The sequence below is a fragment of the Euprymna scolopes genome, chromosome 1, assembly GCF_053919585.1.
Source record: "Euprymna scolopes isolate OS-2025 chromosome 1, ASM5391958v1, whole genome shotgun sequence".
Taxonomy (NCBI): Eukaryota; Metazoa; Mollusca; class Cephalopoda; order Sepiida; family Sepiolidae; genus Euprymna; species Euprymna scolopes.
Window position 1 is genome coordinate 102,204,517 of NC_136482.1, and position 13,159 is coordinate 102,217,675.

General features: G+C 36.5%; 1 protein-coding gene across 1 annotated transcript in view; it reads right to left on the reverse strand.

Annotated features, from left to right (window-relative positions):
• LOC145261218 (nucleolar protein 9-like) overlaps positions 1-3,069 on the reverse strand; it is a 41,731-nt gene extending 38,662 nt beyond the window's left edge. The window contains exon 1 of the mRNA XM_080119611.1: positions 2,855-3,069. Within this exon, the coding sequence (XP_079975737.1) occupies positions 2,855-3,002 (148 nt within the window). The 5' untranslated portion in view covers positions 3,003-3,069. The remainder of the gene's footprint in view (positions 1-2,854) is intronic.
• Positions 3,070-13,159: the final 10,090 nt, after the last annotated feature.

A 13,159-nucleotide genomic window follows, 5' to 3' on the forward strand; every position in this document is an offset into this window, starting at 1 on the left:
TAGTTTATTATATTCCACGATCATTATTTTGATAAATACTGAAAATTTCATAAAAATTGATTAATTTCCTGATTTTTGGTGATTTTTTAAGTAAAGGGAGGAGTCAAAATGTTTATACATTTTGAGCATCGGCATTCATTTTGCACATACCTATTGTTAATAGTCGGATTTAAATAGCGATTTCTTTGAGTATACAAATCACAACAAAAATATTAAAATACCATTTTAAAGTAAATTTTATTGTAAATGCAGTTATATAAGTTTTATTTTGATGGAGGTAGGAGAAATGTACTTATTACTGATTTAAAGACTGAGTGCCCAATTAAGTAGCAGTGTGTGCCTTGTTCAGCTTTATGGTGTCTGGTATTGCTAGAACAAGCTTCCTGCTCATTAGGGACTGCCAACGATTGTGAAAATTCGACCGCATGTTTCCGTGACGTCAGATTTGTGTTAACTATATGAACTATGAAAAAGCAGAAATGACTAAATGATTTTTTAAAAACCTTTGTTTATCTTCTTCAAACTGCTTTGTTATAATTTTGTTAGGTTTTAAGATTTACATGATTAATAATATTATAAAGATTTGTATATCAAATATGAAATACGGTTTTACTGAATGTTCTTTTGGTTACTTACGGGGTTCCATATTTTGTTCAGTAAAAAGAGACAAAATATGAGGGGGGGCAGGTCTACAAAATGCTGATATTTGTGCAACAATATTTTCAAATTGGTTTAATCTGGCGATAAAATAGCTGACAAGAGTCATGTTTATATTAAAACTTAATATTTAAAAAAAAATTTAAACACAATTAAAAATCTATGTTGTAACGGAACATTTTGAAATAATGGAATTTTAATCGTTTTAATCTTTTAAAAATTAATGTTTACAAAATTTCTTTTTCTTGGCAATTCAACTGATTATAGTATATATTAATTCGAAAAAAACGCTATTTAAAAAAAACAACATAATATTAAGTTTATATCAATTTTTTAATTGCAACTTCAAGATAAATTTTTGTTCAATATGTGTATTTAAATTTTTTAAAAATAAATATTTTTTACTTATTTGAACTCTTATGTTTCATAATAAATAGAAATTTTGATAGATTTAAATATATTTTGTTCGAATTTCGAAAAAATAAATAGGGGGAGGGGACACGCACTAAAAAAATATTTCCCCTCATATATTTTACGAAAACTGCATTTTATATGTAATTTCATTCTAAAATGGATAAGTATAAACAATTTCACGAAAATCTGACCATTAGTTGATTTTTGCTAGATTTATTAAATACGGGTATGTTTTCACGTTCGGAATGTCTACTACATGGGAACGTTATTTTAAAGCGCCAATTATGTAAACACGATTTTCGTCTTGCAATTTCATTATTTTCGTTCGATGAAAAGTTGTTTTTTTAATTATTACTGGTTTATTTTGCCCTTCTTTTAAATGGTACAACAGTTATACTGATAATATTAATTTATAATAGAGTTACATCGTGTTGGTGGGGTAATTCTGTGGTTGATTTTTTGCAGTCCCTCCCTAACTGCTCATTAATCTACTTTGATACTTAAGGGGTGGAATCATCTGTGTATCTTGAAAAAGTTCACAATTTGGCGTCAAAATTTGGAAATCTCCGTTAAATTCTTATTTGTACTAGAATAAAAAAAATATATATACATATATAGCAAAGCAGAAGAATACCTGACTCAAAGTCAGCAGCAAACAGTATTTGTCAGATTCAGTTCCTGTTTTGAGCCACTTACTCTTCTGTTTTGTGAAGTTTAATATCAGAAACTGAATTTGCCACAACACCGTTTACTACTAAGTCGGCTACTCTTCTGGTTATCTAAACGCGGGTAACATTTCCTAGTAAGAGACAGTGTTAGCAAGTTACAACAATCCGGCAATAATCAATTTGCAAAAATTTTTTTTTTTTCTTCTTTCGTTTTAAGATAAAAAAAAAAAAAAAAAAAAGAAAACTTGGAGTTATCTCCCTTTTTTATTATGGCGAATGTCGATCATTCAACCACCTTTCCCCGGTTACCTTGTTTTCTTTTCTGCGTGTTTGATTAAAATAGACATAACTTATGTTTTCAATGTTTTTATTATCATTTTACTAAAACACAAATGTTAAGTAATAATAAAAAAAATAATCAGTTGTTTTGGAGCAACGAAACCCTGCTCAAATTCACTTCATTGATAAGTGCGTGTACATTACACGATTTTTAATTTTTTTATTACCTTTACAAAGACAGAAATCTATCATAATAATACTGATAAGTAAATTAAAAACAAAAGTAAATCACGGAAAAGAAAGCAAAGAAGAAAACAAAAATAAAATATCGGAATTGTGTATTAATAAAAACCGAGAATAACTCGACGGAGGCAAGATCAATGATAGTGACTACTATGAGTAGATCGGACTTACAACGTAAAACCAAGGAATGCGTTCTCGTTTAACGCTGGTATATTTAAAACAAAAGATCTTGTCATGTTCATATGAGGCAGTTATTATTCTTATAAAAGAAGGGGGGTTTACATAAAAAAAAAATTATTTAAAAAAAAATAAACGCAACAGGTTATTTAAAGATAAATTTGAGGAGCCGATGCCTCCACCAGTCCACCACCACCTACAAACGATATAAAAAAATAAAGAAAAAAATCCTTAAACCAAGATATAAAATCATAATATATTCAATAAGGCTAATAGAAGTGTAAATTGTTAAAGAATTTACGTAAATTAAAAAAAAAAGAAAAGAAAAGAAAGAATACACTAAAGCCTATCATTAATAATGTTAAATTTTAAAACGATGTCTTTGCTTGTTTATTTTGTTTTGCTTTTTTTTTTACCTTGGTCCTCAGCTTCATTGATATCTTTAAACGTATAGTAAACTCTTTTATAATAATCATACGTTTGGTCAGAAATCTGAACCTTTTGTGCAGCTGGTTCGGGTGTTACTGTTGTTTCTTCTGGCTCCTTCATTGCGAGAATTTTCATTCAAACACGAAACGTTATTTACGGAAAATAATCTCCATGTGCTCCTGAGCATACAGAGCTAACCACTAATTAAAAAAAATTACTTTACGGATTCAAAAACAGAGGTATTGTATAATTATTTCATGCTTTCAAAATTCGTAATATAATTCAACCTTCCTTATTATATTTTTTCAATATGAATTTATATTCAAATAAAAAGTTGCTTAAAAAGTAATGCGTATTTCGTCAATAAAAGGGTAATTGGCTATTACATTGAACACAACCGTTGCTTGTACATAGAAAATTTTGTTTGTTTAATATATATATATATATATATATATATATATATATATATATATATATATATATATATATATATATATATATTTTAAATTGTTCAACTACCGATCAAAGTGTAGTATCTGTTCTTCAGATGCTACACTTCAATTTCTTGTTCTCTGTTAGTGGGGGAGAAATCCTTCATGACTGAGACAATTTTTATTTTTGTTCCTTTTCTCCACATTAAAAAACGACCCTGGTGTCTAACTCTGCCCCTGAGGAGGCATTGTAAATAGGAACTACCGCTGTTATTTATGAAGGCAAAGAGCCACTAGAGGATAAGAGTACTTTTATCATATCAGAAGCATTTGAGAATGTATTTATTTGTAATATTCAAAATAATTAACTTCTTAAATTTTGCAGAGGGGCTAGCTAAAGAATAATGATAACTCATTTAATAATTTCCTAGTACTTACTATTCTGGGCAGAGCAGGTTATGTGTAAAGGCCGCATTGCCCGGAAAAAAAACAAACAAAAAAAAAACAATTTCATTCGCTTTATTATATTATTTTATGCAACAAAATCTGCTTGGCTGCTTGGCATCGTAAGTGTTACATTCATGAGTTAGTCTCAGAACGAGGACGACACAGAGCTAAGTGAAACAGCAACTTTATTGAGTGACCATTTTACATAAAGTAATCTTCCTATTTTGTAGGATAGTTATCTAGGAAGAGGAGAAGACGTGGGAGGTTTGGTTACCCGCCCCCCGCCCCGTCAGGGAGGGTGTTTATTCCTTTTGTTTTCTTCTTAGGTGGAAGTGGTAGAGACAGGGATTTGAATAGCAACATGAGGAAGGGTTGATTGTTCATTCGCAGTAGCATGCAAGTTTTCGAATAACACGTCCTGAGCGTGTAGTTAGCTGCTGTCTGCCATTCTGTTCATCAGTGCTTTCTTTAGCTGACTCATTTTCCTGTGCAATCCTTTCTCTTTGTGATATAGGTTTGTCAGGCTGTATATGGGCCTGAGGGTGAGCATCAATGCGTGTAGTCTGATGGTGTCCTGGGAAGGAGTATTTTCTCGGGTGTTTTGCGTAAGAATCGCCTGTTTCTGCGGTATAGTTGTCTATTTCTTGCCTATACTTCATATGACCTACTAGGAATTTCTTTTTGGACTGTTGTTTCCCTCCACTCTCTTGTGTAGGGATTGGATGGCTGGATTTGAGGGAACATGATGAGAATTAACAGCGAACCGGATGTTAACATATCCACCATGAGAGACAAAATGAAAAATCGTCTTTTGCACATGGCTCCATGCATCGCTTCCGCTTGGGAAGAAAAAATAAGATAACCACAAAATAGTTATCGATCAATCGCAGAGCTCCGCGCCTAAAATTAACACCTCAAATATCACAGTCACTGGGAGCCGGTTTGCCACTATAAAATGAGGGATTTTAGGGAACCAGAGGAGAGAGGAGGAAAAAGAAGACGAAGACGCCGGGCTGCTAGCTGCTGATGAAAGAAGTCACCCGCTTTCCAGTTATAAGCCAGGACACGCATCATTGACAGCAGGATGACCGGTCTACCTCTTCCACATCCATCGTCCAAAAGATAAGTTATGTTTATGAACATTCATTCCTTGTCAGTTCACACATACCTACAAACATTTTACGAACATTCATTCCTTGTTAAATCATACATACCTGCAAACATTCTACGAACATTTCACCATAATACAAACTTTCAAATATCTCCATTGGACAATCCATTCTTCGTTAAATCACATTCCATCCTACGAACACTTTGCCTCTTCTAATACAAACTGTTAGTAGTAAATAAAATCGGTTCTCAACCTTCAATATTCGTCTGTCTTTAATTATATGGAGTCAGAATCTACACACTTCCAATGTTGTTCATTTCATGTATTCTTTGTTGTGACCTCTATGGCATCCTTTCCTACCCCTAATCCTTTTATAAAAACCGAGGCCATAGATTCGAACATTGTCATGATGTTGAGGCCTTTCAGTTCTTTCCTTGTCTCATGGTGTTTGAGTCTCCTTTCCTGTTTTCTTCATGCTTCATCAGTTGAGTGTGCGTAGCGGGGCTTAAATTTTAATTCAATAACTAGCACTGTTGATCTTGTGCTTTTACTAAAGAATCTTTGTGCTGGGCTGGTGCGTAGTTCTTTGGTTGGCATGTTGCCTCGGTTCAACAACCCTAAGAATGAATCTTCTCCCAATGCTTTGCATTTGTGGAAGAAGCGTTTGATGATTATTACTGTTGCTTTGGTAGCACCATTTGCTGGACTGTTGCCTGGTGATATTGTTTCATGTTTGAACAGCTATTTCCTTGCAAATTTTCTGAAAGTGTATGATGAGAATTAAGGAACATTATCGAGGGTTAGTACCTCTGGAATTCTACGGTGTGCAAAGTGTGCTTTCATGCATTCAATCATAGCTTCTGATGTCGGTGTGTTCAGTTTGTCAATTTCAAAGAAATTCTTATGTTGGTTCACTGTGATCAGATAGTTGTTCCCTCCCCATGATAGGAGGTCCACTGCTACCTGTTGCTAAGGTTTTTCCAGGACTAATGCTATGATTTGTACTTCTGCTGATTGACGGTCTGCATACGTTGTGCAGGTGCCACAGGCTTCAACGTATTGTTTTATCTGTTTAGACATTCCTGGCCAAATTATAAGGCCTTTGCTCTTGGCAGACATGTATATGCTAAGATAACCAGCATGTGCCTTTTGTTTCATCTTGGTCAGCATAGCATGCAGTATGACTATTCTCTGTCCTCGCAGTATTAGTCCATCTTGCACATTGAGTTCATCTCTGCAATCAAACAGCAGTTTGATCGAATTGGGCAGACTTTTCTTATCATCCAGCCACCCATTAGCAATTATTTTTGCCAGTGCTCTTATGTTGGAATCTTCAACTGTCTTTGGATGAATCTCTATAAACCTGTGGTCTTGTATTGGTTGCATTGTTAGATTATTTACTGACATTATTTCTTCCAACTCTGGCTTGTTTGTTGGTGCCCGTGATTGTGTATCTGCCAATGGGATATCTTTTCCTGGTTTATATTGGAGTGTATAGTTGTATTGCTGGGCCAGTAGCAGGGGGTTCTATAGCTGTTTTAGTGCCTTTGATAGGGACTTTTTGCTGATTGAAACGAGGACTTGTGATCAGTCAAAACTACCACTTCTTTTTCGTGAGTATAGAGGTGAAATTTTATAGGCCATCTAAAATTACCAGGATCTCCTCAATTTGTGCATATCTTTGTTCAGCATCTGATAGGAATCTACTTGCAAATGCAACTGGTTTGCTCCTAACCCATACTCACATGCATCATTCTTGAGAGTCAGTTCCTTGTGGGGGGTCATAGTATGTAAGGATGACTGAGTTTCTGATTGCTTCTTTTAAAGTGCTTAAAGATGCTTGTGGGAATCTGACCATGTCCATGAAACATCTTTCTTGGTTAGGTTCTGGAGGAGTTTTGTCAATGTTGCAAGATTTGTAATAAATTTCCCTATTTAGTTTGCCATGCTTAGGAATCTGCAGAGAACTCGAATGTTTCCTGGTGCTGGCCCATCAGTAATAGTCCTCACTTTTTCTAGGTCAACTCCAATGCCATCTTTGGTGATGTGATGTCCTTTGAAAGTGATTGCGTTTAGTCCAATCTCTAGTTTTTCTGGGTTAAGTTTTACTCCTATTGTTTGACATTTCTGAAGTAGTTTGTGGAGCCACCTGTCATATTCTTCTTGGTCTTTCCCATAAATGACCAGATTATCTATAATAATGCCAACTCCCTGATGTATTGAAATTGTTCATTCAGCTTTTTTTGGAAGATCTCTGCTGAGAAGTTCAAGCCAAATGATAAATGACACCAACAGTATCGGCCAAAGCAGGTCAGGTCGCTGGATGCATCATCGAGCTCAACATACCAATATCCTGATGGTAGGTCTACTTTTATGCATATTTTTGCATCTCTCATGTCATGAAGAACATCCTCAAGAATTGGTATGGTGTAGTGTTCTCGCATGAGTGCTTTGTTGAGCTTGTGAGGATCACGACTACTCATAGTGGAGGTTGTTTTCATTCGTTTATGTATTGTATCTTTGTTTTCGTGTTGTTCTGTTTTTACTGGGACACCTGGACTTTAAGTGAACCTTCTCGTTGCATGCATGGCACAGTTTGCCATGGGTTGGGCATCTGCTGCATTTTGGTGCATGTGTGTAGCATTCTCTTTTAGAGACTGGTTCCTTCACTTGATTGGCTTCACGTACCCTCATCACCTGGGCTGTATCTAGTCCCATTCCTTGACTATAGGTTGAGGCCATTTCAGCTGCTCTGCATATGTTTACACTCTTTTGTTGAGTGAGGTTCTGCATATTTAACAGATCCTGCTTGGTTACTGGTCACGGACAACTTCTACAATCTGGTCCGACTGAAGTAACTGCCTTGGGTGTAGAAATTGCATGCCTTCAACAGCACTTTTAGATCATTCTACAATTTGTCAAAGGCCTCTCCCTCACTCTATTTCCTCTGATGGAATGCAAATCTCTAATAAGTTTCATTGAGAATTCTAACAAAATACTCCTCCAGTGCTTTTAGTATGTCCTTCACAATGCGCTCAGTCTCTGGGGTGTAAAACTGCATGCCCTGGTATATTTTCATTGTGTCATCACCCAGGCAGTTTTCAAGTATCACAACCTGAACTTTTTGTGGTTTACGGTCCAGACCTGTCAATAACAAGTACTTGGATAATCATTTATGAAAGATTTTCTAGGAGTCTGCCTTATTCCCACTAAATATGAGTCGTTTTGGGGCCCTTATGTGTAAGCCGGACATATCACCAGTCAAGGAGACGGTATTAGTTGCAGTAGCCATATTCTTTTCAGTGGACATCTGTTTCAGAAACTAATAAATGTAGAGATAAAAAAGTGCAGGCAAGAATCACTTGCAACAGCAACCAATAATAATAAATTATTTTAACTGAAAAGGATTTTGGCGTGATTTTAGCAGTACACACAAGCAACTTAAAAAAAATAAAATCTTGTTTTAATAATAATAATAATAATAATGATAATAATAATAATAATAATAATAATAATAATAATAATGTAACATTAAAAATCACTACATTATAGCAAGTTACTAACAATGGAGTTACTTTCATTGAGAGCATCTCTGAGAAAATTGACCACATTCTGTCTGCTCATCCCTCGGCTAACATTCAGATCTGTTGAGATTTCAATGTTCACAATGTTGAATTGTTGGCTCACTCAAAGAAGACGGATGATGAGGGGAGGTACTCTCATGATTTCTCAATTGCTTATGAACTAACACAAATTGTTCACAAACACACCACTATGCCTGACACTGACAGACAGTATGCAAGTCTCCTTGACCTTTTTCTTACAACTTGCCTAGAACTGTGCTCATGCTCTATTCTCTCTCCATTGGGATCTTCCGATCACTCAGTTGTCTCGTTTAAGATCAAAACAAAATGTAATAAGTCCTCAGCTGTACCTTTCCATTGTATACCCTACAGCTGATTGGCATAACTTCCGAACATTTATCTCAGATCTACCTCTGTATTCCATGTTTAAAAAGAATGTGTCCTCTATAGTATCTGACCTGACAGAATGGTTAATTGTTGGTATACACAGCTTCATGTTCTTCTAGAAATTCCAGCAAAAGCCTAATAGCCAGCTGTGGTCTGGTTCACTCCAGAATATGCTGCCATACTATTTGCATTGCTTTCAACGAAATAGATGTTATGAAAGCCGCCTTTAGGACTGATACAACCACTGTAAAAGAGTCATAAAGAATGCAAGAGATTCGTATGTTCAGTACGTTAAGTTTAAAGTAGTTGAGCAGCAACTTGGTTCTCACCAGTTTTGGTGAATAACAAACAGGATCTTGAACAGAGATGTATCCTTTATCCCAACCATCATCAATGAACCTATTTCATCAGCATCAAGCTACTCTGTATTTAAAAATTCCAGAGATCAGTCATCTGCCTTTCAGTAGAGACTAATCAGTCTCCTATGTGTCATAAGTAAGTTGATAGAATCTGTGATAAATAAAGAAGTGGCCAACTACTTCAGCAGAAATAATCTACTCAGTGACATGCAATATGGTTTCCATTCTGCTAGATTTATAGCTGATGTGTTAACTGTAATATCACGCAGAATTAGTGAATCTCTTGACATGGGGCTTGGTTTCAAGAGAAATAACTCTTGACATATCAAAGGCTTTTGGTAATGTATGGCATAAAGGTCTACTTCACAAGATTTCCAGCTATGAAATAACTGGAAATGTCCTCTCAATTATTAAATCCTTTCTCTCTGATATGTTTATAAGAGTAGTCATTGATAGAAATCAGAAGCTCATAGTGTTAACGCTGGCGTCCCTCAGGATTCCATCCTGGGCCCAACTCTCTTTTTGATCTTCATAAATAATCTCCTAAATCACATTCTCAAATCATTCATAGAAATTTATGCACAACATTTCAAAGGTCGGCAATGACCAAGATCTTTCTGATTCTCTCTCTTCTGATCTTGAACACGTGGTGCAATGGGAAAAAGGTGGCTGGTTAATTTTAATGCATCTAAAACAAAGCTTTTTTTATTTTTATCATAATTGCTTTGACTCCCATCTGGCCTCAACTGGAAAGAATTCCTCTCGAGGAAAATCATGTCTTCACAAGCTTCTAGGACTGACCTTCACTCCTGATCTAAAATGGAACACATCCCACATCCATCAAATCTGTTGCTAAGATTGCTGGAAAAATGGTTGAATCATTCTATCACTCCAGTAGGTATCTTACTGCCGATGCAATCCTTCATCGGTATAAGAGCTAAGTACATCCTAAAATGGAGTACTGTTGCTACATCTGGGCAGGAGCTGCTCAGCACGCCCTATCTTACCATAATAGAGTTCAAACCCAACTTCAAAATGAGTAGGTGATGCCCTTTTCTCTTCCCTGCAACCTCTTTCCCACAAAAGAGACGTTGTGAGCTTGTCTCTACTCTACATTATTTTCATGGCAAGTGCTCGTCTGAGCTCCAATCTATGGTACCCCCCTTGCCAAACCTTCACACAAAAATACTCGACTACCTACAACCACGATCAACAATTTCCCCACTCTCTCTTTCCCCCCTCTCTCTCTCTCCCTCTCTTGCCTAAATCTAAATGCAGAAATCTAAATGCAGATTCTGTGAACATAGCTTATTTCCTAGAACTGTCCACCTGTGAAACACTATTCCACTGGTCTGCTTCCCAGCTGATTACAGTATGGTAGCCTTCAAGTCCAATGTAAACAAGTTCTTGTTGAGCCATCCCCTTAAATAATCAAATTCTACTCAATTTACACTATTAACGATCACTACACTATCACCTTACATTCATTAACCCTTATCCTCGAGTGGCCTTAGGGCTTTGAGAAGTGGTGACTCCCTTGTTTATACATGAGAGATGTTGAAATAAAAACTATGTATGGAAATTATAGTCACCAACTTCATAAACGAGTCGAGACAGAGGCTTATTTTTGAGTTTCCTGGTCACGGAACAGGGTTATAAACATGGGTTATCAATATAACCAGGAAAGTATTAAATGAGTTATCATTATTCCTTAGCTAGTCACTCTGCAAAATGTAAAGTTAATTGAATTAACTTATTGAATATTAAAAATAAATAAATTTTCAAATACTTCTGATATGACAAAAGGACTCTTATCCTCAAGTGGCTTTTTGTCTTATACGAGTCTGCAAATGATGTGTGCAGGTGTGTGCATGCGTGTGTAATTAGAGGAAAGGCTTACATACCAAATTGTGTGTTTTTGTGTGAGTGCACATATCCTATTTACTATAAAGTTGTGCCCATGAGAATGTATATAACAAAGTCTGAGTAGAATGATGTGTGTGTGCGTGTGTGTGTGTGTGTGTGTGTGTGTGAGTGTGAGTAGAAAGGAAATACATCTTACATACTGAATAGTGTGCTTGTGTATGAGCGAAGGGAGATGTTTATCAAAGATGCTGCTAAAACGAGGAAAGAGAGAAAGTCTGATTTGTATTTTGTATTTATTGTTGAAACCAAAGAGAAAGGAAGAAGCAACTGTCGGTGCCTTCCCTTATATATCACCTGGATCAATACACCTTCTATGATCATAAATAGAGAACATAAACTGGGCTTGAAAACACTACCTAATGTGAGTCTATGCAGTTGAGTTGAACAGGGGTAGCTAATACTATAAAATGGGTGATCATTTTACATTAAATTTATACGTGAAACTAATCACCCATTGTAAATTCTAACATAATAGTTTTTCTTTAGTGTATGTGTGTGTGTGTGTGTGTGTGTGTGTGTGTGTGTGTGTGTGTGTGTGTGCTTCTTCCCCCAAGTTTTCAGGGTGTTAAGCACATAATCGCTGTTATGATGTTATGATTTAGATCTCGTTTTGACTTGGGGACGCCGTCATACTGTCTGCCACGTGTCACCGTGACGACCACCACTCAAGTTTCATGATTCCTGACCGCTTTGGGGAGAAATTGACTACGTAGGGATTCACGCTACGATCGCTACCATGGCACCAAAGTCGAGGCACATGATCATGGTTACCTCCACAAAATTACGGGCAAAACGCTTAGATGCCTTACACACCGTAGCGAAAACAACAACCCAAAAGAAACACAGTTTTCTCGACATGGAGGCAATTTCTTCATCACTAACCGTTTGTCTACAACTACGTCCGCGTGCTTGCTATATTTAGCAAAGCCAAGGAAAAGACAGCAGAAGGACCACCAGCCTCGCCATCACCACAACGCTACGGCTGTCGCGACCAATGCTGCTACTACCATTACCAACGAAGGCTTCGTCGCGCCTTCTAACAACAACAACTATCGCTATTGACACACGATTATAACCAGCACTGCTGCTACTACCATTACCAAGGAAGGCTACGTCGCGCCTTCTATCAACAACAACTATCGCTATTGACACACGATTATAACCAGCACTGCTGCTACTACCATTACCAACGAAGGCTTCGTCGCGCCTTCTAACAACAACAACTATCGCTATTGACACACGATTATAACCAGACCAGCACTGCTGCTACTACTATTACAAACGAAGGTTTCGTCGTGCCTTATAACCACGATAACAACAACTAACAACAATCTGCCATCTTCACCCCAAGGACAGCTCGTTATTATTCTGTGTTATTTATTAGAAAATAAATTGTTGAGTTCGTTCAAATCTTAATCCTGTGTTGTCTATTCTTTTTGCTTGTCACCATACGCTTCGTAACATAACATCGCCTAAAACAGTAGGATATTCGTTGGGGGTGAAAGAGGGTAAAGGGAGGTTAGCTGAGGATCCTCATCTTCTATATATATAAAGGGTAAAATGTGTGTGTGTATGTTTGTATGTCTCACAAAAATTTGCGACAGAGACGATGGATCCTCACGAGGTCGGTATCGTTTTAAAGCTCGACCCTTCAGATGACAAATATCGAAAAATTGGCCAAAAATTAAAATTAATTCCTTCACCCTAAACTGGGCAGTTTTCTACAAGGAGGATTCGTTTTTTTTCTGTGTTGCAAATTTTGCAAGTCATTGTATCGGTTGGTTTGACTTCGCATAATTTCAACGCTTTCGACTTCCGGTCGCATTATGGAGCATCGGTAAGACGTCAGATTTTCTTTCATTTTCTTTTCCACCTTCGCATCACAGGTTCAGGCCTGCTTTACTACTACCAATTTTTTTTTTAACACTTCTCTCCACCCGGATTCCTACTATTATTTTAACCCCCACACACCTGTCCACACCCGGGCAATGTTGGGTATATCCGCTAGTCTACAATAATAGCAAAAAGTTTGCAAATTAAAAGTAAA